We start from the raw sequence: 25387 nt of genomic DNA, 5'->3' as shown, positions 1-25387 counted from the left end.
AGTATGCAGCACGAATGTAACAGCCGCAGCGGCAGCATCGGCACTCACTTCGCTGCCAACTGCGACGGCGACGGCAACGGCGACAGCGACGGCGACTGCAGCTCGGGCTTCAGCGTCTGCGTCGCAGCAGCCATTAATGAGCATCAGCACTAGAGGCGGCAGCGGCAAAGCAACAGCAACAGCAATTGAAGTAAATCTCTCAAATTGTTGCATACTTGAGGGAGAGCTTCCTCGCTGGAGAGCTTTCACTGTTAGGTGCCCTTCCCCTACATCAAAATCAACAACAACATCGCCTGCGAGGGGACCAATGGCCATCGTTGGAGCCACTGTTCAGTAACAGAGCAGAGGGACAAAGCTTTAAGCTGTTGGTGAAACCCGAAAGCTTTCTAGGGACGGACCTAACAGAATGTTGTTTTAACAGAGAAATGTACGCCGACGGTGCAAGATTCCCTTGAGAATTAATAGGGGCTTTTGAAGCTTAGCATTTTTGGAAAAGAGGACCATTAACATTCCAGCTCGAATCCCCTTAGCAGACCCAAAGCTTCCAACAACAGATGGGAGTCCTAACATAGCCCCTAACAGGGGTTGTCTTGCAGGGGTAGTACTGTAAGCTAACATTATCTAACCACCCCTCCCTGGAGCGAGTAGATAATGTATCTTAACGAAACTTTGGCAAAGTAACAACAGATAACGGAGGGGTAGTAAGAAAGCGAGAGAGAGAGCATCCGTTAGGGGTAGAAAACGGGCAGAACGGTTAGTTTCCCCAAACGGTAAAACGCTTTGCAACGTTGCAAATCAAATGAACGCTGTGCGGGCAGAGGAATTCCAGGCAATTGTCGGGGATTATTTGTCAAGTGACTAATAAATCGAGATTTAAAATTATCCCCCCACCCCCCGATAAAGAACTCGAGTTTCTGAATTCAAACCCAACTGCCAACTGCCACCTGCTCTGGCCAGTGGCTGCTCAAGCCTGGCTTTCAGGCTTTTCCGTCTTAGCTTTTTCAACAACAGCCAGTGGCATGAGAGCTTTGGGAGGAGAGCCCCATCCGTAAGCCCCCAGTTGCAACTATCATAAAGTGCTCGTTTTATAGCTGGGACTTGCACCATAAACTGCACTGCAATGAAATTTTCATGGGGCCGGGCTGCCTTAGAGGAGGGATCTTCGATAGACAGGGGGTGCGGGACGTAGGGGGACTCGACTACAGTTTGGTTACCTGTTCATCAGTGGGTCAGATGCTTACTTTTCTGCATGCATAGCAGTTTTCTTCGCCATCGTCAGCTCCTTAATTTCCCGGCACTCGCACTCGCTTGCCATTTTTATGATATTCATGACTCTATGCCGCAGACTCGACTCTCCTGCGTCGCCCCCCAGGTGGTGGCCGTGCGAGCATCTCACGTATAAATATTTTACGACGTCCTTCAGTCATTTACTTTTATTGCAATATTTGCTCACTCAACGTTTATGATGATCATTTTAAGCCATTTTTATGGGCAGAAGCTGCTGCCGCCGCTGCCGCTGTTGCTGCTGTTGCATGAATCACAGTCGGCATCCGATGTGCCTGTGCCTGTGCCTGTGTCCATGTGAGGAGTGCCCCCAAATCCCTCGCCATGCGTGTGTCTGTCCGCCAACGTTGCTAAATATTTGTCTACCTTCCTGGGCCCCTTCTTGGCCCTGTTACGGCTCACGCCACTTGGCTACTTTGCTGCTTTTTATATAAATGGCAGCTCATTAAATTGCTGGCATCGTTTTCAGCTGCCAAGAGCTGGCCAAATTGGCCAGGTGTGTGCGTGTGTTGGAGCCCCCCTTTTCACGCACTCATCTTTCACGGGCGAGTCCTGTGCGACTCCGTTCAAGGGCTTTCTGCTTGCCGCCTACTTAAACTATTTCGGGGCAAAAATTCTAATTTGCAGACAACTTCTCACCTCGTTTAACCTGCTGACCACGTAACGAGCAATGGACAACTTTCGCACCAGCACGTGCCCGTGTCCTGGCCTGGTCCTGCCCGTGTCCCGCCGTAACTATGTCAACTGCAGTCGAAATGTAACCATCCCGGAGTCCAAAAGTCGGGGCTTAGAAACTGTGCTAAAGTTTGTTGTGGGGCGGGGGGTAGGGGGGGGGAGGCTTTTGGGCCGGAACTCGACTTAACGCTCGATTGCTTTGCCCTAAGCACTTTCAACTCTTTCAAGCCCTCAATATTTCAGTGGGTCTCGAGTGATGGCTCCACTCTCGTCTCTTTCTTGGAAGAATGCCTGGCAAAAAGTGCACTTCATTTGATTTAAATTGATACGAAGTCAGTTTGAATTTCATTTGCAAAATGGAATGCCCAAAAAGGGGACAGAGCGGACAGGGCGGGCGGGGCGGAGAGCAGCTCCAGTTATAAGTTATAATGGCCTGACCACAATTTCCCACTCGACAATGGCCAAAAGACATGCTCAAGTGCTCGCCTGGGCAGCAGTTGAAAGGAAAATTTTGTCATCTCAATGGAGATTGAAAACTCACTTTGTGCAAGGGTCTCCCCCACTCTCGATGCCACCCCCCAACCTTACTATCTCCATGAATGTGTGTGTTTGTGGCATACTTGAGATTACCAAATTACAGTTGCACAACATTCAAGGCATACACTTAGGCGCACTTAGGGCCAGAAGTCGCTTTCGGGTTATCAATAACCAAACTATGGCGCTGGCACTGGCGCTGGAGGGGAAACTTTTTCATGGCTGGCACTTTGGCTGCCATTCCCTGGCATTCCCCGCCCTTCTATGCAGACTCCCACGTCTTCTTCTTTCGTAGCGCCTAAAAGGCGGCTGCACTTTTTGTCCATTATCCGCCTCCTCGAGTGCATCAAACTGTCATTTTGTTTGCGGGACTCCGCCGTGGGGCCGATCGGCTGTGCTCCAATAAACTTTGCCGAATCGACAGAGCAAAAACGCTGGCGTAGGTAACACATGATTGGAGATTGCCTTTCGCAAGTTTTCGGGGCAAACTTTAACAAAAAGAAATCGCAGGTTTTGCTTCCAATTCAATTTGTCCGCCAACTTTCTGTCTCTCTCTGGGAGAATCCCTGCCAAACTGTCCACAATAATCCAAAATTGACTAACCAAATAGAAATCACACACAATAGCATGACAAAACGGAGGAAAACATGGATGAAGGGGGTGCGAGAGGCAGTGGGGGTGAGGGTTTGGTCCTTCGTTACAGCGCACTGCGAATGCAATGAAGCGTTCGCTTATCCCATGTTATTCAATTGGACATTTGCGAAAAATTAAACACAGTCTGCCAGCCAGCCAGTCCGCTCGGTCCACAAAACAAATGCAAAATCCACTCGGAAGCCCAACTTTGACCCACACCCGTACATTCGTAGAATTAACAACAATTGCAATTGCACGACAGGATATGTAGGATGTTGCTGTGGGGGTCCCCATCCCCCTCCCCACCATCCCCCCGCACAAAACACAGTCCATTGCACACACATCGACAATGACAAGTACATGGGCATAATAAAGTCTTGGAATTTATTTTTATGTGCATATAATAGAGGGCTGCACCCTCGGAGCACTGGCAGGGCGGCAGAGCTCCCTCCCCCCCCCCACACACACATACACACACACACACGCCCAATCATGCAGGCCAACGGACCCCCAGGAGACGCATTTCATCTGACAATGCGCAACATTTTACGAGGCCAGGAAAAACAGCCCTACAGGAACCAGGAACCAAAGACCAGGAACTGGGATCTGAGACCTGGCACCAGGCACCAGGCGAGGACTTCACCTCGTGTCCAATCGAATCCGTTGTTCTGTCCAGAACGAAGAGTCCAGAGTCCGCAACGAATTTTCGAATTTTGCCAATATTTGCGTAGTCATTCGGAGATTATCCTAATTGAGAATCTCGGCGTTAAGCTTGGAGGGGTTGCCGTTGCCGTTGCCCTCTGCCCTCTGCGAAGGGCTGGCGCTGGGGTTGATGCCCCCCATGACAGGGGCACTGCCCAAATGGATGGATAGATGTCTCTATGTCTGTCTCGGGGTCTCGGGATGGATCTGGATCAGGATCTATAGATGAGGCGGAAGCATGAAATTGTCGCAATCAAAAGTGGAGTACACTGGTAGAAATTGGGGGTAGAAGTGCCACTAAAAGGAGGGCACAAACTATCGTCTGTTTCCTCTGTGCCCTCCACCCTCTTTGAGGCAGACCAAATGAAGCTCAAACAAGGCCCAATCTTGACCACTTTCTCCCCCAATCTCCTGTCACAATTCATTACGAGCTCTCAATTCGAGGCAAAAGAAAACATAAATAAACTTTTTGTTTTAGATTTCGTGACAAATGTACAGAAATGGCATTTTCCATCAACTCGGAGACCCGAACCCGAACCCGAGGCCGAAAGCCAAACCATTCCTGCCCTGCTGCGTGCGGAATTATCACTGGAAAGAAAATATTTACACAGGCGAAAGGTCCCGTAGACCCACAGAGGCACGGGCGGACAAGTGTACGACCCAGAGCCAGACCCACACCCACACAGGAAGCCGACTGTCGAAGCCAAAAAGGATTACTTATCGCATATTTTGACATAAGTTAAGTTCATCAGTGAAATACGAGAGTCAATTGTCCCGCTCCGAAGAGAGATGGGGCGCTTAAACCAATGTCCAGACTGCCACACTGCCAGACGGGCAGACAGACAGACAGAGGGCCGACATCGTCTGTCTACTCGTTCGTGTGATGGGTCAATTGTGATAAGCCGAATGTCCGAATGGCCACCCCCGGATGGGGACGGGGATGGGGACGTGGACGGGGCTGGCTGCTTTGTTCTAGGCCCTGCCACTTCTGGGCCCGCCTGCGTTTATTTGCATTCGGCTTTGTTTCTGTTTGCAGTGAAATCGAGGCAGGACGACTGTAAAATTGGCAAATATCTATCGAACAATTGACAGTTTAGGGCGGAAAGCCCCGGCAAAAAGCCCCTCGCAATAGATGGACAGCCTGGATGGACATTCTGGACATATGCGAAGGGCCGGACCGAATCCCGGCGAATGCCAAGATTGGGCAAAATACAAAAAAAAGGATTTAATTCCCAGCTTATTCGTAGTCTTTATTTGTAGGTCTTCGCAACGAATGAAAGCGTTACCCCCCACCCCCCACCACCACCCCCACCCCTCCTCTAATTCCTTTGTCCGATGGCAAAATTTGGCATTTCAATCGTTGGGCAATGAATTTGCAGAATGGAACATGCGTAAGGGGAATAATTAGAAGTGCTCGCGAATAACCCTCGACAAACCCGTACAATCTGCTGCTACAAACAACAGGAAAAAAAAGGCAAGCCCGATTTCTCCTCAAAGGCTTGGGCCGGAGTCTTTTTAGGCTCACAATTTCCTTTACTTTCATTTGCAGAACTGGGCTTCTCAATGCATTGAAGGGCAATTAAATATGGAAACTATTTGGATGCAACTCTTTAAGCCAGAGCAACACTCGCCAGCAGGCACTACGTACGTGTGTAGTTAGCTCTCAGCATCTACGCCGATATCAGGAGGGAGGCTGGGGCGAAACTATGTAGCCACGGGCCATACACAAGTCAAAACAAAACAGAGCCCAACACACAAAGGACTCCTCCGACCTCGGGACCTGCTGGGACTCCAGACCGAGACCCAGACCCAGACCCAAACCCAGACTACAACATCGACGGCGACTGGCACTGGCACTGGCACTGGCACTGCCACTCTGTCTACTCATCCACAGCCGCGCCTGGTTGTAAAGATATAAAATCAGACAACTGCAACAACAGAACTACAAGAGGCCCCTGAAGGAGGAGGCAGTGCGGAGCAGGACAGGACAGGATAGCAAGACGGCAGGACAGGCGGTTGTTATGTCCTCGTCCGCGTCCTCTGTCTGTGTGTGTGTGTGTGTGTGTGTGTTGTCAGCTGCAGCGGCGATTTGTAGCGCCACAAGGATAATCACACTTTTAATCGTGATTTAAGTTTATGGCGCTGGGTGCTCGTTTAGTTTCCTGTTACTTGCTACAACAACGATGCATCTCCTTGCAGCGTCTGAGGATTTTTTTTCAATTCCTTTCTCATGGCTTCATCAGCCGCAGCGTCTGCAGGAGGCTGGCGGGGCAGGAGCCAGGAGCCTGACTGCTTGTTAAGTTTCCCGCTTTCATTTTTATATTTTTAATGATTTTTATTGCATAACTGGCGGCGTCCTTCTCGACCTACGCCCAATAAGGGCCGGGCGGGCCGGGCACGACCACGACCCCGGCCAGGCAATTGCACTTTGCCACATTTTATGGCCAGCCCCCCCAAGAAGGAAGCCAACAATGGAGCAAAGAAAAGCCAGAGTCGTGATTTGTTGTTACTGCCCGTTGGGCCTGGCAGGGCAGGGCCGGTCCGGGCCAGACAGGAGAAGAGCTCCAGGACGAGCTTTAAGAATAGACTAGGATCGGATCAGTTCTACATTTCCCTCTGTTATTCCTGGTTCCGGCTGTAATCCCCGAGCGGGGACAGGTCCATCTCCCCACAAATACTGTGATTCCGTCATAGTAGTAACTCCCTCAATAGTTGGGATTCCCTTGTCTCTGTGTATCTGCCACCACACCACCCTTGCCGAGCGATCCTCGTTGTAATTTGTTGCTAAGCAAACTCTCATTTACCCGCCCCTCGACAACGCTGTAGCTCTACCTGGTTCGTTTACTTTTACAAATTATAAGCACTCACATAAATTTCACTTACTGCTGCCGCCGCTGCCGTCGCCGCTGCCCTCCCAGTGGGTGCCAAGCCAAGTTTGGCTGCCAGTCTGAGCCAGAGACTGAGACTCGGAGACTCGGGGACTGTGAGCTATGAGCACCTTTTTGTGAGCTCGTAATTAGAAGGGAAATCACAGAGAGGAGCCCAGGAGGAAGGAGTCTGGGCTGCTGGCCACCAACTTAAGATGATGGGAGAGCAGGACTACGGCTGTTACGGCTGCTACGGCGGGGAATTGGCCACTTGAAATGCAAATTGCGTGCAAATTATGGCAAGCTGCCAGCCAACCGGTGGCAGGTGGGCAAGTTTTTTTTTGCCCCGTTGTTTTCCTGGTTCATTGCGGCAGAGGAAATATTACTTAGGACCCGGAAAGTTGTGTTTTTAATTGCTCGAGTTTTAATTCAATTTCCGGCTATGCATTTTATGCATCTTCCCCGACCGGAAGCCACTCTGCGGCGGAGCAGAAGACTACTGTTTATGGTTGAATATTGACCACAGGCTCCATCGGCTCCCCCCCCCCCATCCCATATAGCATGGCCCGCACTTACCGTTATTATGAGTTAGAAAAGCGTTCTCTGCCTCCGAAGACGATGATCCTTGGTGCTCATTATTGGCGTTCGACGACGAGGATGAGTTGGAGAAGTCGTAGGGATGGCTTAGACTATTACTTCCGCCGGCAGTGGAGGCGGCCAGGGCCTTGAACAGGTGAGCAGTGCGTTGCTGTTGGGTCTGCTGTTGTTGCTGTTGTTGTTGCTGCTGTTGTTGTTGCTGTTGGGGTGGTATATAGGGATTGTTGTAGATGTTGCGAGTGTCGTTCGATGATTGCAGGTTGTATTGTTGCTGTTGCTGAAGCGTGTTATTGGCACTCAGACCGTTCACCGTAAAATGCCGTGATTTGGCTGAAAAGAAGAGCCCGGCAGAGAGAATACGGTTAAAAAATGGAAGCTTACAAAAGAAAAAGCAAAAGAAAACTTTTTTTTCTTGTCATCACAGTTGGTACCCGCTCCGTGCCACACCGTGCCCCTCGCCAGCCACTCCTTACGCCTAATTGCATGCATTGAAATATGCAAATGAGTCCAAGGGGCATGCGGCATGTGGCATGTGTGGCTGTGTGTGTGTCTGTCTTCGTTTGCTTCAATTAAAGCATTTTCGCTGCTCTGCTCGGAAAGGTTTGGGGCTTTCACATTTCCTCCGCTCATCGTAGCCGCCTATTGTTGCTTTTCTCATATGAATTATGCATGGCACTGACAGCCCGAGCCGCATGCAGCCGAAGCTCTTGATACCCTTGCAGCTCCACTCCAATGCGGATTGAATTCGCCCGATCTATGGCAGAGGAAGACCCTTGGAAGTGCTCACTTCGCTGCTGAAGTCGCAGTACCCTCTTCGAGGGTATACACCCGATGCCCGCTCTCCTCCCGTTCTGCGGAAATAATGTTGACGCGAAAGCTGTGATAATGAAGCAGGCAAAAAGCAAAATGTCACCTCTCTCTCTCTCTCTCTCTCTCTCTCTGCTCCCCTCGTGCCCGAAAAAATTATGCTAACCCTTTCAATTTTCCACAAGCAGCCCGCTCGGAAAAGTTGCTCCTTTCCTTTCCGAGAACGAGGTTGCTGTTGTTGTTGTTGTTGTTGTTGATGCTGCCTGCTACCGCTTTTTGCATATTAATTATGCATGTTTTCGGTTGGTGTGAAGGCATCAACACATTGTTTGAATTTTAAGCAACACAAGCGACAAAATTAGGGGTAAACTGACTGCCAGCGAGCGGAGGTGGAGTCCACAGTCTCCCTTTGGGGCCTTTCACACTCCGATTTGTTCGGCAGTGGCCCCAACTGTGTAAATATTAAGTGCGAAAGATAACGAGCTAATAACTCACTTAATTTTTGGCTCTTTTGTGTCTGCCTGAATGTGGCTTTGGCCCGGATCGGATCGGATCGGAAAGGAAACGGGCAGGGAACGGCAGGAACGACAGAGGGCAATGGAAATAATGCGATCTGTTCGCTGAAAACAGCCGAAAACCAGTCGTGACCGGCACTCAATTTATATATTTCTTTCAATGGGGATCTGTCTCCATTCCTTTACATCACGCTCAATCTGCCACTGTAGAAGGAAGAGCCTGAGTCCTGTTTGAGAACTGTTTTCTTTGATCCGGCTACAATAATGGCCCGATATGATCAAAATACCTCTCATGACAGCAACCGGCAATGTACAAGCGTGTACAGCAATGGTGTCACCAGTTGGCAGCGACCCCCAGACCACACCTGATCGGCCCCAGAAGTTCTCAGACTGTTGTCCCCTGCACAAACATTCAGGGATCTCCGAGGAGGATCCCCCCAGAAAGATACGAACCAATTAAAGACAGCTTTCGTCTTATTGTGCCTTTACAGATAGATCTTGAGTAATTCAATGAACAAATAAGATACACGCCGGCGTATGTATGTATCTAGAACTAATGGATGCCTTTTGGCAGGACATCAGGGAGAAGGAAGTCTCCTCAAGCCAAGCAGCGCGCCATCACAGACTGAATCAGAGGCCTAAGTTCTGGACTTTACCTCCTTCCAAGGGAGCGAAAGGAGGAAAGCGGCTTAACAAGACCCAGACACACTCAGAAACACGAGAGCCACGAATCACCATTCACGACTATGAGGTCCTGTGGCGGTTTGAACAGATTTCATGTGCCCAAATCTAGATGAAGAGCTCTCAGTGGAGGCTGGGTAAGTTTTCCACTTGTCATCATTGGAATCCCATCCCATCCCCTTGATGTTATACTGCCGGCGATCTGTAGTTATTGGTTGGACGACCCGGAGAGTCACAGTTCCAGGGACATTAATGAGCCGGGACCCTGGCGACGGCGATTGGGAGTAGAATGGCCTCCACACCTATCTGCCGGCCCGCAGCTCCAAGTCTCAACAGATTTTTCTCGATCGAGATATATGGGCGTTCCAAGGGGCCAAGTCGTCCAAGGGGCATCCCACTTTGCTCTTCCTCCTGCCTAGATATTCATTTCAAAAGGAATACTCTCTTCCACTCCTGCCCGTTAGCCAGCCATTACCTCTGCTCGATTTGCCTATCGATATTCCAATATCTTCCGCTTTAAAGGTCAGTTCCATTCAGGCCCAAAACAAGACTTCAATGTCAATTTCCTGGCGATAAAAGTGCGGGGGCACAACACGCGTCGCGGTTTAAAAAGCAATGTCAATAAATTTTCACTAGAACGAATTTATTGGTAAATCCCCCCCCGCTTTATGACACAGAGCCGCCATAGGCAAGGCCATGCCCAGGACCAGGACCAGGCCCAGACTAAGGCCCACGTCCGGACAGGAAGCTCAGACTCAACCCGTTGATGCCGGGGCCAAATCTGCGACGCGTCTAAATGTCAATAAAAAACACATTCGGCTACCCAACGATTTTCTGGATTTTCGGGAGCATGGGGGGAGAAATTCGCTTCGTTTAGCGACGAAATAATGACACAAAATCGCATAATTCGACGAGCAGGAAAAGGGTTTTCCCGCACCGATGCGGAGGCTATTGGGGAAACACAGAATACAGAATACAGAAAACAGAAAACCAAAGTGCCAAAATGTCAAAGTGAAAGTCAAGGAAGCAACATTCAAATTGCCTGATTTAGTAGACGCTTGGGGGCAGCAGCCAAATCTCCACGGAGGGGATGGAAAAATATTAGCAACAACAAAGGAATAAAGCATTCTATATACACGAGTGTATGTGTGTGTGTGTGTGTGTGTGTGTAAGAAAACTAGCAACAACAGAAAGAAGATAAATATATAAAAATTGTGTGGCAATAAAATTTGCGTAAATAGTCCAATTTGCATTGAATGTGGCCCTTATTTATGGCACTGGCTGGGACTGGGACTGGGACTGTACCCCGGGAGGCATTTGGGGGCACCATTGCGCAATCAGGCAACCCTAGAAAATGGAAAATTGGGGGGGGGGGGGGGGGGGGATTGGCATCGGGCGGGCGGTATTGTTAGTTGTGTGCCTTTTGTTGTTGTTACCGCTTTTGTTAGCCAAGTGTAAATTTGCCAAAATTTTGTTCAACAAAAAAAAAAAATAATAATAAAATAAATAAAAAATGGGCAATGGCTGGAAATAGAAGTGAAAATGGTAATGGGACTGGGAATGGGAATGGATCTGGCGACACTTGGAATGGGCTGTTATGCTCCCGAATTATCAACGGCCCATCAACGAGGCATCGTCACGGAGAAAACTTAAAGTTCAACTGGCGATGGGCTCATGGGGCGGGGGGGATGATGGACTGCCGCTAGGGTGGGGGGTGGATGGGGGCGAGGATTATGTAATCCACGTAATTAATTCAGCAACCAATCAATCGGGCAATCCGCAATCGGAGGAGCAGCGCACCTTTTGTTTCGCTTTCCAAACTTTGCCCAGACGAAAGCACTTGAAAAAGTTTCCACTCACAATGCCCGCAATCAGGTCTCCGGAACAATTAACAATCGATGCAGCCAATTAACAATTAAAGGCAAGCCCCACCCCCACCCCCCTCCTCTCACGAAAAAGGGAAGGGGGGAGGGCAGGGAAAGTTGCTTGGCTTGCTTGGTGGGGAAAACTTTGTACAGCGAGGGAAAAGTTTCCACCCGCGATTCACCCGAGCTGAACAAATTTTATAAATAAATGCTAAATCCCCCATAAATATTTGAAAGCCTCCAAATATACATATTCCAAGGACACACCCCCATCGATCCCCAAATCAACTATTTATGTCCGTCAAGCAGCAGGCATCAGGCAGCAGGCATCAGGCAGCAGGCAGCAGGCGATGGAACCAATTGGTTTTCACACGCACGATTCAATCGAGGGGCCAGGGGGCAGGGAGCGGGGGGTCGGGTACAACTAATAATAATTACCCTCTATAATTTTGGATTGCATTAAACATTCAAATTGCAGCAATTAGGGGCGAAATTAAGTGCTGAGACGAGCTGCATAAGAGGGTTACGGGTTCTTTAAGCTCTTCCCCATTCCATACGATTCCATTTCCCTCCCCCCCACACCGACAACTCCTCGAGATGGACTAAACGCATTAGCATCGTGGCAGGATTGGGCCTGAGACCTGGAACACTTGAACAGATGTCCTGGCATTTGAAATTCACAAAACTAAAAGCAAATGGGGATAGGAAAATAGGAAATGTGAAATGCGAAATGCCGCTGACTCATTCTCTTCCGGAAAAGACAAAGCCAAAGGACGGAGCACGGGCTACGGGCGTAGGGGGACGACACCTTGTTGTCCCTGGCTGAAGGATGAAGATGAAGCCAACGAAGCTGTCAATGACAGTTGGCTGTTGTCACCCTCGCCCCAGGACCAGCAGTACGGGCGTCTATCCACGGAACGGAATGGAAAATTCGCACAGCTGAGGACTGATGAAGAAGGGCCAGAAGTTATCTGCCTGAATAATTCCGGGAAGGCTTAGAGGTGGGCCAAGGAGCCAGCTCCCGTCCGTTCTCTAATGCATGTTTGGCATTTACATAATTCCCATTGGACGGGTGGACCGATGGACGGGCAGGGGTGGGGAGGGGAGGGGACGGGGGGTTGCAAGCACTTGACTCGCACCAGCCCAAAAACCCAACCCAAACCAAATATCAATTACAATCACGCAATCGGAACAACACGGCGACGGATCAGGGACAACAACAAGCAAATTAATTGAAATCAATGCAAATGCCCAGAGCAGGATGCCCACAAAAGGATATCTGGACCTCAAGGGTTGCTCTACTGCTCGTACTGCTTCCATTTCGGGTCTTTTTCAATTTCAATAGGCAATCGCATTTGTCAGCGGCTTAAGTCGCGCTGCGCCACCCATCAGCCGCTCCCCGAGGCGGCCGTGCCCTCTCCGTCTGCCCTCCGTCTGCCCACCGTCTGCTCTCCTCCATTGTTGTCCAACATGTCAAAGCAATTGCAAACATTCGGTGGCTGCCATTCATTTATCAGATGAATCGCGAGAGCTGAATCGGTTTTACTTTTTCACCCGCTCGCTCGCTCGCTTGATCTATGGATTCGATTTCGCGGTTAGCTGAGCACCGCCAGCGTAAAGATAACGCTCCGATAAGTAGAGTCCCGCTCGGTACTCATCCTGATCCACCACGTCCACCGCTTCCACCGCTTCCACCACTTCCATTGCGCAATATGTCACCGTGTTTCTGGCGGCTTCTGTGGCCATTCAATGGCTGAGCAGCTCTGCGGGACCCGGGCTCAGGTCCTTGAACATATGCCACAATTAAATGTGTCGTTTAAAATTGAAAGTGAATGCAAATCAGGGGAAAGCTTTCACATGCACACAGCTCACGGATGCAGGGAAAAGCTTTATCTACGGAGATCAGACAGAGCTTTCAAAGCTCACCAATACTTTGACATTTATTGTGCTTGTATTCTTCAGTCACATTTACTTGAAACCCCGCCCGAGGCTGCCGCACCACTAAAAATGCGTTTTCTTTGCATGTTTCCATTTTTCCCGAAAATATTTTGCGTAATATTCAAATGCTAATGACTACATTTGCCTGCCCCTGCCGTTGCCGCACCGAGGGGAGACGAGACCATTGACATATTCAACTCATTAAACCAACATTCAGCGCTGTGCCCGCGACACAATGCCGGGGAACTCAACTGAATAGAACGGAGCTGAAAAGGCAAAAAAGGATCGCCGGCTGCCGTGCGGATGTATTTGCCAGGCTAATAATAAACACCCAGTCAACAACAACAAAAAAACGAGAGAAAATAACCGACAAAAAGAAGCCAGGACGAGGGACAGGCCCACGACCAGGGCGAATGATGAATGCTAGAGTGCGAGAACAATGGCCACAATGGGTAACAGGATCAAAAATCAGCAACAAGAGAACAACCCAGACCCAGACCCAGGTCCGGGCCCAGGTCCAGGCACAGACCCAGCAGAGGGCTAGAGGGTTCATTAAAACTGCGTCTCGTCTGACACGGGGTGCAGACTGAAGATTGAACTACCCCCGGGTGCGGAGATCAAAGCAAACTGCAACTGCCATTAGCATCGCCTCGTACGTACGTACTACATCGAAATGCTACATCGTATTCCGCTTTTTATGGCCAAAGCAGGGCCAAAGCAGGGCTGGGCAGGGCAAAAACTTATTACAAAAAGTTGACATTGTGTCAAACACGGCATAACGAGCGGACGAGAGCAGCGAGAGCCACACCTTTCGCCAAAACCGAATCCCGACTGCCGAATCCCGTCGAGCGTCGAGCGTCGAACGTCGAACGTCGAGCGTCGTGCGGTTCGCAGTCGCAATTATTGCGTTTGAATTGTCAACACCCCCGTTGAGAGATGTGGCAATGCGAATGGCATGAGTGTGTGGGTAGGGGCAGGGGTCCGGGCAGGGGACTGCACAGGGGATTGGGAATATAGCGTTGGTCAAAACCGAAATACGCCACGGGTCATACGCCGAACCACTCCCATTCCCACTCGTTGGCTCGTTTACGGGGATATCTCTCTCTGTGTGTGTGTGTGTGTGTATCTGTGTGTCTGCCTGTGTGTCTGTGTGTATCGTGTGGTGTGTGTTTTTAACGCGTCGGGTGTCGATTGTAACAATAACATTGCCCAGAGCGCAGATTTGCGCCTCTCTAACGATGATGATGACAACGTCGACGGGTTACTGCCACCGCCACCGCTACCGCCCCCCGCACCCTCAAAGCCATGGCCATTTCCCTCCCATCAATGATGACCCAATGGAGAGATGTGGGAAATGTGTCATTATTTTTAACAATTTTTCCGTGCTGTTTGGCTCCTGGCACCTTCTGTAATTTACGACCTTAGCTTCTTCTGCTCTGACGGACTTTGATGATGATAATTGGGTGGGGTGGAGGCTGCCTCTGCCTGGATGCCAGCTAATGGGGCTCCGGCCACAGTTTGGGGGCTATGCATTAGCTTATGTCTGTTTTGATCAGCTTTTAATCATCAGCTTTTCGGTAAATTCTCGTGAGCTATTGACACAGCCCCAGTGTTAACCTTCCTACGACACTTCATCATTGCCCACATCGCAAAAACGGAGAGAGAGCTGCAGCTTAAATCACAAATGAAGGGACACAGGGATAGATGGAGTCGAGAGACGGAGATACGGAGGGACGGAGTGGCAGCCAATAAATCAGATTTATTGGTTTTCAAAACAGATTTTCGGGGCGCCAGAGACCAAAACCACAATGCGAGTAAAACGAAGTGAATGCAATCTTTTTGCAGCCCTCCTCCGCAATCGCCAATCCGCAATCCGCTCTGAATGTTGCCATGACACTTCTGACCATATGGCCGGAATGCCCGATGCCCAACTATCGCTCCGAAATCCATCACAAGTGGCACGGACGCATTGATGACACAAAGCGTGGAAGGATTAAGCCGCCGCGGAGCGAAGAGAAGTAGACAATGAAAGTTCATCATGGCCGCAGGACGGAGAACGGCAAACGGAGCAGGACCCAGGACCCAGGATGATGCCGATGCCGATGCCAATGCCGATGCCAATGCCGCTGCCGGGCACTTGGTCGACGTTCGCTGGCAATTTGTCGCTCGTTTAGTTGAGTTGTGCGACAAAAATAGAATAAATGGCACAGATAATGGAAAAAAATGGACAGCTGGATGGGATGAAATGGGATGCGGTAGGACGGGACGGCATGCGATGGGATATGGAAGGACGAGGAACAGTAAACCGCTGGCCAGGGCTGCAGCCACGTCCATAGTCCTGCAGCTCCTGGTAATCCGACGATTAATTAAAAATGTTGTCCTCGGTAAAGGGCTTAAAAATTGAAATTGATTGCCGCCGCAGCTCGGCTCGGTTCGGCTTATGCAAAGTTTTTGCCCCCCCTCCCAGCCCCCATCCCATGCCCGTCCTGTGAGGTTCTCCTTTTGCAATTTGAGGAAAGTTGTTTATGCTAAATAACAATAAATATAAATACAATCGCAGTTATTACTGGGGGCGCAAAATACTCCAGGGAGCCGAAAGTCATCAACGGAGGCACAGAACCCATCATCATCACCATCGCCATCGCCATCGCCATCGCCAAGCTCCACCTGAAGGGAAAATCGCTTAACAAGCTCCCGGCGGGAAATCCCCGGAGAGTTGCGCGGGGCCGGCGCGCAAAAGTAAAACGGAGAAAGTCAAGCAATGAAATCGTGAAAATTCATTTGGAAAAGTTTACATATTTCAGGCACTAAAGTTCAAGACAATTACTGAAGCAGCATTTTTATTTCTAATCAAGTCTCCCGTTTTTTTTTGTTTCCTTTACTCAAACACTCCAGCGGTTACACCCAGAGAAAACAGGACCAATGGATTTGGCCAGAGAGTGGCCAGACTTACATTTTTTGTATTTATACGAAAATATTTCATATCTATATTAAATATATTTTAAATATAATATAATAATAATAATAATAAAATATAATAATAATAATAATAAAATATAATAAATATATTTAATATAAATATGAAATACATATATTCAAAACCAATTAAAAATATTTTTAATACTAATTCATTAATATTTTATTAATTTATATTCATTAATTCATTTAATATAAATATGAAATATATTCAAAATCAATTAAAAATATTTTTCACATTTAAATTAAATATTTCATAGAAATATGAAACCCAATAAGCTACAAATTGAATATATTAGATATATTTTAATGTGCTATATATTTATATTTTTTAATAAAATTTTGTATATTAAATCCAACCAAATTCTATTTAATTTTGTGCTTAAAAACGCATATTTAATCGAAATATTAAACACATTTCTCTGAGTGTAGCTGGGGGATGGGATGTGGATTCGTTTGATCATTAGTTTTCCCGCTAATATGGAAAATTCACATGCAAATCAATGGGGAACACCGCACCACCCGCTTGGGCAATGCACAAACACAACCCCCGCCCCTGACCCTAAAGCACACACGCGGCAGAAGTTTTCTTTCGCTGTGATTTCCATCGAACCAACCCCTGCTCCGCACTCTCTGTGGACCAGTTCTGTGAACAATGAAAAGCCAATGTCATTTTCTCATATCAATTAGTTACAAGCGAGTACACTTGATTCATTAGCGTGATAATTACAACCAGACAACGCTGCTCGGGCAGCAAAAAGAACGCGGGATGAGGCCACGACGACGACGACGATGATGATGATGACGATGAGAACTTGACATGTTCTTGGAAAAGTTTCCCACGAGAAGGAGCTTCAAAAACAAAGCCAAACCCACTTTGTCACGATGAGTGGGTGGCTCCTGAATAACAGAACAACAAAAAAAAGGAGAATAGGGCCACAGATTAGGATAGCCGACGTAGTGGATACCCTGGCAGATCCTTCGTGCCCCATGACAAAAGTTGGCTTTTGTCTGCGTTGCAAGCAGCTACGGAAAATCATGGCACCCCCCCCGCCACACCCCTGCTGGGGAAAGTCATGCAACTAATGCTTAAGGTCGAAAAGCGGTCCGAAAGCGGAAAATGAAAAGGGAAAAAGTGAAATGACAAAGTCAACAGCCGCGACAACAAATTGCCGAACGACCGAAGCATGAAACTCGACTCGGATGTATCTTCAGGTACTAGCCGAGGGGACAGAGTGGAGGCTGAATGGAGGATGGGAGGATGGGAGGATGGCTGGCAGAGCAACTACAAAAATGGAATATCCCCTAAGCCAAATCCCCTCAATGATAATAAAGTGAATCCTTTCAGCGACAAACGACAAACGACAAACGGCAAACGACAAACGACAAACCCTTTTAATTGGACTACAAAGCAGCAAGAGGCGGAGGAGTGGCATTGCGGAATTCTTTCGCTTTAAAGCCCTGCCGGAATGGCAGGATGGCTGCCTGCCTGCCTGCCTGCCACGTCTGTTGCCAAGACAATTGATTTCATCTGCCCCATAACTCATCTATAGCCCAGGACGAACCCCTTTGCCTCTCACGTGTGCTACCGAGTATCTATGAGTTCGATTCCGATTCCGATTCCGAATTCGCGACGCATTTTCCCTTTGATTTGTGTTAAATTATACCTTATGCTCCGCTCGTGTCGAGCCCGAATCTGAATCCACCCCTAGCTAGTCGCAGCGCCCCTCCCCTCCCCTGTGTTTGAAATTTGTCATATTTACCCTTGTGTGCGCTAATTGCAGTTTGTTCAGTTGTGTTTGGCCCGATTCTGAGGTTAAGGCGTTGAGTATTTGCTCAGCAGATTTCTGTCGGCCTTCGACTGGTCCAGATCCCGTTCCCGAGCCCTTTTCAGTTGATGATCTAAATTGAAATGTAATTTACTGCACAAACAGGAAACGCCATAAGCCATTCGACAAACAGCTAAACTTTGGACCCATAGATGTCCTTACCTTTGACACACTTCCGCTTTCCCACCGTGTTTTGGGTGCAAATCGATAACAAAAATGCAATCCCCGGTGGGGAAGAAGACCCAAACAATTATCACATAACAATTTCCCCTGGAGCTCAAAGCTCCACTCAATGTTTAATTTCCTTTCAATTTATGCTAGAAATCGGGCCAAGCCAGGTCCGGGTCGGGCCAGGCCAGGGCCAGGAGCTGAAAGCCAATTTGCCAGCCCCGATCCGGAGCTGATGATGAAGCTGTGTATTGATGAGCTGCCAACTCGTCGCTGGAGCACCGCCAGAGTGGAGATATGTGTTATGTGTGGGGATGCTTATTAGATGAAGCCTGGCCTCGACGTTCATCCTGGTCCTCATATCCTTGTCGCCGTCGCTGTCGTTGCACAGAGTCAAGTGGATGGGACGCATATCAATGGCGAGATATGGTAGAAGAGGAACAGCAAACAGCAAACAGCAGCAAGCAAAAAAATTTCGCTTCAAGTGTCAATCAGTGACAACACAGACACCCTCCTCCCACACACACACACACACACACACACATAGATACACACACACACACACACACACACACGTGTACATGCTGGCATGAGGGTGAGATGAAGCACAGACTGCTAGAAGCTAATCGATTTATGTTGTAATATTCAAAAAGTTCCCCATAAGGATCTCGAAGGACGACCTAATCCAGTGCGACTCCCCCGTGTGCCATCGTTGTTATAATTTCTGCCCCCCCCTCGCCCCCCGCTCCAACGCCAGGCCAGGCCAGGATCCATCCACGTGTTTGCTGACGTGGGGCTGCCCCCCACCCCCAGCCCTGTTTAGGGCCAGGAGCTTCGGGCCATGTGTGTGTGTGTGCGAGTCCTCGTCTGTTTATCTGCCTGCATTTGTCGCATTAAAATTGAATAAAAAATCAATCTCAATTCTAGCATAATTTGATTCCTGGCTTCGATTATCCGAGCGAGGTTTTCCCGACTCCACAAAACAGAAAATGGGGGGCAAAATAAAGAGAGAGACCGAGAGATAGAGAGGGAGAGGGAGATGCAAAGAAACCAGCAAATAAATAAGTAATAATTTGTAAGGGCCTTTGCCTGTTCAAATGGGATACTTATGTTGGATCTTTTCTTTTTCTTTGGGCATTTACCCCCTTTCGAGTGCATTAGCAATCCACTTTCTGCTCACATCGAGACCCCTGCCCCTGCTCCTTCCCCTGCCCCGTCCCTGGCTCCTGCTCTGGCTTAGCACCAAATACACTTGGCTCAAAGTTTATCCTTTATCCTTTTTGGAGCCACTGGAGTCACATGTGCGGGCAGAACAAAAACAAAAAAAACGAGGGGGAACGTTGTGAGTTGCTGCGGACACCGCAACTCTACAGTTATACCCGATACTAAGTCAGTATGGCTCTCCTCCGGCAGACGCCGCTAATATTAAACGACACGACAAAGAGTGCGTGCGAGAGACACAGAAAATCAGTCTGAGCGTGACGTCGGGCGCTGCGTAGCCACTGCAAATTGATTTGTTTCCTTTCGCTATAAAAATGATCTGATCTGATCCAGATTCAGCAATCTGATAGATATGGTCGCTATCTATGATTCTGCGTTTTTAGTTTTCTCGAATCTGCAATATTGTGGATGCAACAGATTTTCGTCCTTTGTGGGGGCAGAAGGGGGTGTGGCGAAATTTTGAGATATACGTTTTATGGTGAGATCTAACAGAAGTGCGGATACCAAATTTGGTTACTCTAGCTTTAATAGTCTCTGAGATTCGTGAATATCCCCAGATTTGCATCCTTTGCGGGGGCGGAAGGGGGTGTGGCGAAATTTTGAAACAAACTCGTCTCGGTCCGATATATTAGGAGTGTGGATACCAAATTTGGTTGCTCTAGCTTTTATAGTCTCTGAGATCTAGGCGCTAATGTTTTACTCTAAGCAAAGCCGCCTATGCTACGTGTGTGTTAGAGAGAGACAGGGCGAGAAAAAATGAAATTGTTTTCTTGATGTTGGCTATAATAGTAATACGATCCAATTCAGATTCTGCAGTCTAAAAGATATGGTCATTCTCTACGATTCTGCGTTTTTGGTTTTCTTGTATCTTTAAAATTGTGGATGCCACAGATTTTCGCCCTTTGTGGGGGCGGAGGTGGGCGGGGCAAAGTTTTGAAATATTTTTGTAGCAGTGACATATCACAGAAGTCTGGATCCAAAACATCGTTGCTCTAGCTCTTATAGTCTTTGAGCATTAGGCGCTGAAGGGGACGGACAGACGGACAGACGGACAGACGGACGGACGGACAGACGGACAGACGGACAGACAGACATGGCTCAATCGACTCGGCTATTGATGCTGATCAAGAATATATATACTTTATGGGGTCGGAAACGATTCCTTCTGGACGTTACACACATCCACTTTTACCACAAATCTAATATACCCCAATACTCATTTTGAGTATCGGGTATAATAAAGGAAAATCGCGGAGGGTTTTCCTTTCCTTTGGCTTCTCAAATGCCTGGCGCTTATTCCAATGCATTTAATAAAGTGTTTATTTCGGTTGCAACAAATTTGCCAGCTCAGTGCGGAAGGAAGACAATGCCAAGTGAAAACCTGTGCACGACACAAAGGAAAATTGCTTTTCCGCTACGCAGACACACACACAGGCACACAGGAGAGGGAAAATACTTCGCACGCTTCGTGGCAGAGGAAATATGTGGCCGGCAAAGACGCATCCAATCCTCGCCCAGACACGCCGCCTTCTCGGGCCACCTATCGAAGTTTTCCCCGATGACGTATGGCCCTCGCCCTGGTCCGGGGCGAGGCATGTGCTCGTGCCACGACTTCCTCCCCCGCAGATCTGGAATTACATTCGAATTCCAGCGGCAAACAGCTGACATTATAGTGCGCCTCATCCGCACGCTGCCATCTCTAGAGTCCTCTATTATTTTCGGTTTTCGGTTTTCGGGTTAGAGAAACTTTTGCACTTCTTCCTTTATCTGTATCTCTCTCTCTCTTTCTCTTTCTCCCTCTCCTTCTCCCTCTCGTTCTCTGCATCTTCGCATAGTTTTATTTTGTTCCAAAGTTGCCTTTTACTTTTCTTTTCTTTTCCTATTTGTCTTTCGGTGGATTCAACTCCAATGGAGGCATGCGGCATGGGGCATGCGGCATGGGGCATGGGCGTGGACGGGGTTCAGTTTGAGTGGCACATTATTTGATGATGCTTTTCGCGATTTTTTCGCACTTGAATGCCTGATTTTTATTAGTTGAATTCTTTACGGTTTCACTGCGTTCCAGCCAGTAAAAGTTTCAGTTTCTTTGCCCACCCCCCACGACCACCACCTTCCGCCCACCACACCCACTTCCTCTTCCCCAGTGAAGAGAAAACTTTCACGTTCAGAGATTTTGAAATATGGATGAAAAAGTAAGCGAGCGAGTCTTTGGGTCTCGATAATCGAAAGTTCCTTTGTGCGGCCGGGGTCCGTTGTCTGGGCAGTTGATCATTCGGTGGCAGTGGCATTTAAAGTGGATATCCTCGTGGCGGTATCTCTTCTCTTCTCTCCTCTCATCTCATCTCATCTCTCGACAGGGCAGGCCGCGAAAAGCGCAAAAATCTCATCTGCCTGATGAAGAAATCCACACAAAACGTAAAACAAATGAAGGAATCAACGAGCGAGCAAACGAACGAGCGGAAATGAAAGTCAATTTGAATACATTACCAATTCTAATTACGATTTTCAAGTACAGCAAAGAGAGAGGGAGCAGGGAACGGGGAACGGGGAACGGGGATGAGACAAATGCGATGGCTTGAATAATATAATATTGGTTGCTGGTCCCTCCTGGCCCCACTCCCAGACGCCAGAGAAAGAAACCACGAAGCATTCAAATTGGAATTTCAAAAAAGCGAATAGACAACAAGGCGACAGACATCCGGGGGGCGGGAGGGCGACCGGAGTGGCTAGCTGACCAAAAGATTAGCCCGGGGAAAGCCAGCGAGGAAAAGCTGTGAATTTTCACAGCCAGTGACAGGAAAATGGCGGCCACGAATCGTATTTGAATACATCTACTGCTCTGCCCTGCCCTGCCCTGCTCTGCCCTGCCCTGCTTTCCGGGTATCCAGACTTTGCGCAGCAACAGAAGGTTCTGCCGGGATAGAGTACCTGGCATTCGGCGGGGCTCCCGTTCACGGAAAGAGGGATTCCCATTTCATTTTATTAAAAATTCAAATACTTGACGTTATCGCTTTAGACGCAGCTTAAGCCACCTGCAAGCATCAACATCGCCTCCCATGCCCCCCAGCCAAAGCCACTAGAAGCGCCAACAGAACGACTCGAGACCACCCACCAGACCCACCCACGGACCCACCCACCCAATCACTTGACTCTGCCGCCCACAAACAACAAAGTTTTGGCTATGAGACTCGCTGATTATGCAGGCTGCTTTCATTCGTTCTTTCTTCGAGTTTTCCTTATGCTACGACCAGGACCAGGGCCAAGGTCTCGGTCTTGGTCCGCTTGTGGTTTGGTTCCTGCTTCTGCCTGCCCCCCTCCCCCACCCCACCCAAAGAGAGACCGAATTAGAAATGAAAATTAAGTAAATATTATAATATGTTGCCACCTGGCAGGCAGGCGGGCAGGGCTGAGGGGGAGCTCTCCCCATCTAGCCGCTTGGTTTCGGTTTCGGCTCTTGGCAAATAAATGATAAGCATTACATTTGATATTCATTATTTGATAACGTGCAATATGAAATAAAAATAAAAACGCCAACGGAAATGAAAATGTGGCCTCGTCCCCCTTACCCCTGCCCCTCCCCCAACCCAGTGCCTGCCACAAGGAACACGTTCTATGCGCCGGTGCCAGCCAAAGGAGGCCGTCGTTGGAGGTGGATGCCAGACAAGTTGCCGGATTAAATGTTTGCCTAAGTGAAATATGTTAAATGTTATGATATGTGCGGTATGCCCCTAGCTTGCCCCTGCCTTCCCCCCCTTAACCCAGTTGATGCTTCTGTTTTCTTTTGGCTTGTGATTTATGAGATTAAAGTGGGTTTTCCTGGATGGTGCAGGAGGGAGGCAGTCTTGGGGAAAGAGCTAAAATAGATGAGTTTTCCTGCCTATGGCATGACTTGCAGCTGAAGGATAATTATGAAGGGTTCACCAGACAAGGCGCTCTTTAGCAAGCTCTGCTCTGCTCTCTCTCTCTCCTCCCTATCTCTCTCTCTGTGTAGCTCTCCCCATTTATCACATTTGCTGTCCAGACTAATTCGCTTAAAAGCATATGAATACACCGAAATGAATCCATTCAATGGTTGCCGAGCATGCAATGAGTATATCATTTTTACTTGATTTTTTTCCAGTCATCAAAAACATTCATCAAAATCTAATAAAGACAACTCTGGCGGACCCTGTATGTGGGTTGGGGCACGGATCGAAGTTAGTCGATTCTTTACTTTTAAAAAAACTTCTCCTTCCTTTTAAAAACTATCCAAACAATAGTAAAGTTCTATAAAAGCAATGACCAAAAGCCACACACCCGATATATCAGATACATCCGAGGCTTTCAGCGACTCCGCCGCACTCAACTTTATTGGATTTGCCGGAGATGTCTTGTCTGCTCTCCGACTCCGCGTTTGAGGCCACTGATTCAGAGCCAAACCTCCGTTTGGTGGGAAAGGCTTCAAGTGTGGGCCAAGAGCAGGCAAGGCACGGCACGGCACGACAAGGCACGGCACGGCACGAATGGCTGGCTAAGAGGACGCGTGTGTGTTCAGTTACCGTGAAATTATGAGCACCTTTACAGCACCAACAACAACACGACAAGCGACAAACGACAACGTCAACGACAAGCTTAAGCTGCTTAAAACAAGCCATTTCCCCGTGGAGAAAGGGGTAGGGTGCCGGAGCGTGGAACGTGGTAAGCCAAGGTGATTTTTGGGTGGCAGGGTGGGCGAAAGTGAAAGTGTCAAGGATGCGGCAAGCGTTTCATAGTCAAATTAAATTGCTACCTGAACGGGGGGGGGAGGCAGGGCAAACCCTGCCCAAGTCTCAGTCAGAGCCACAGTGAAAGGATAATGCGAGCATAAAAACATTTTTAATGAAATCGAGACGACTTCCAACGGAGACGACGACGACGACGACGACGATCCCAAACAGCCATCGTCTTAGACAGTAACAAGTGTGTTTTAATTTAAACCTTGCCTTTACCTTCCCGAAATGCGGGGGCATGGCGCATTAATTTCATATCCCGCTTGCCGCTTGAAAATTTTAATTAATTTTCAGCTTGATTGCGTTTTAAAGAGCCGCTTGGTTTATGCCTCCTCGGAGAAGGGGATCCGAAAAGGCCCTGTGGTTGCCTTGGGCCCGAGAAATTTATAGTTATTGTGGTGGAAACTGGGGGGGGAGGACTTGGGGTGGGGTGCTGTGGTGGCGTCTGTGCCTTGTAGTTGTAGTTGGATAACCCTTTGTTTTGGTTACTTTGTGCTTTGGAGAATATTCGGTTTACGGTTTTCGGTTTGAAATCATTCCAGACAATTTACATTTCTAGTGGCTTCTTAATTAATTTTTGATCGGATCGGATTGGATTGGATCGCATCGTACTGGCGAAAGGACTTACCTTTGGTGGTATGCCTGTCCACGTTTGGATCCTTGAGGCCTGCAAAGACAGAGGGTAATTCGATTAGAGGCCAGCTTCTCTTCTCTTCTCCGCTCTGTTCGGTTCCCATTAATCTCTGTCACTCCCTTCCGAGTGCAAGCTGTTTGTCTGTCTATCCCCATCCCCCCCGCCCACACGTTGCATTCCTCCGAGGGGGGGGGGGGGGGGGGGGCAGCCATCAAATGTTAACCGGAATTAATTGCCACTAATTGCAGTTCAAAGCTGCATCGAAAAATATATCATAAATCCTGCTCCGATCTGCCAACGGAAACACTTGCAGCAAATAGCTGGAAATTGCCGAAAAAAAAACAAAGAAAAGCAAAGAAAAGCAAAGAAAAGCAAAGGAAAATGTCTGCCAATTGGCCAATAAATCGCAGGAAATGAGGGGCAGAGGCGGGACAAAGGCAAGGGCGAACAAACAACGTATCGGATCGGATCGAAAGGCGCAGATAGCACCCCACCGCACTGTCCTGCGACGGGAGGGAAGGAGGGACGAGCGGGGCGAGATAGGGGAGGTAGGGGCCCGGTCGCGTGTCTGAGCCAACTTCTAATTAATTTCTCGCCTCAAATCTCAAATCTAAGCTTGGGGCCGGAAATGAATTTAAACTTTTAGAGCGGAAGTCAAAAGTTGCAATTTTTCTGCTGCAATTGTTTTGCAGCGAAAGGAAGTGCCCCCCGCC

General features: G+C 48.5%; 1 protein-coding gene across 1 annotated transcript in view; it reads right to left on the bottom strand.

Annotated features, from left to right (window-relative positions):
- Nucleotides 1-6703: 6703 nt before the first annotated feature.
- LOC26533890 (putative uncharacterized protein DDB_G0291608) overlaps nt 6704-25387 on the bottom strand; it is a 57468-nt gene continuing 38784 nt past the window's right edge. The window contains exons 3-5 of the mRNA XM_033381510.1: nt 24669-24707; nt 7272-7622; nt 6704-6837 (exon numbers count right to left, since the gene is read on the bottom strand). Of these exons, the coding sequence (XP_033237401.1) occupies nt 6704-6837; nt 7272-7622; nt 24669-24707 (524 nt within the window). The remainder of the gene's footprint in view (nt 6838-7271; nt 7623-24668; nt 24708-25387) is intronic.

This window comes from Drosophila pseudoobscura, chromosome X (assembly GCF_009870125.1).
Source record: "Drosophila pseudoobscura strain MV-25-SWS-2005 chromosome X, UCI_Dpse_MV25, whole genome shotgun sequence".
Taxonomy (NCBI): domain Eukaryota; kingdom Metazoa; phylum Arthropoda; class Insecta; order Diptera; family Drosophilidae; genus Drosophila; species Drosophila pseudoobscura.
Note: the sequence above shows the minus strand (reverse complement) of the source record. Positions and strands in the feature narration are given on the sequence as shown.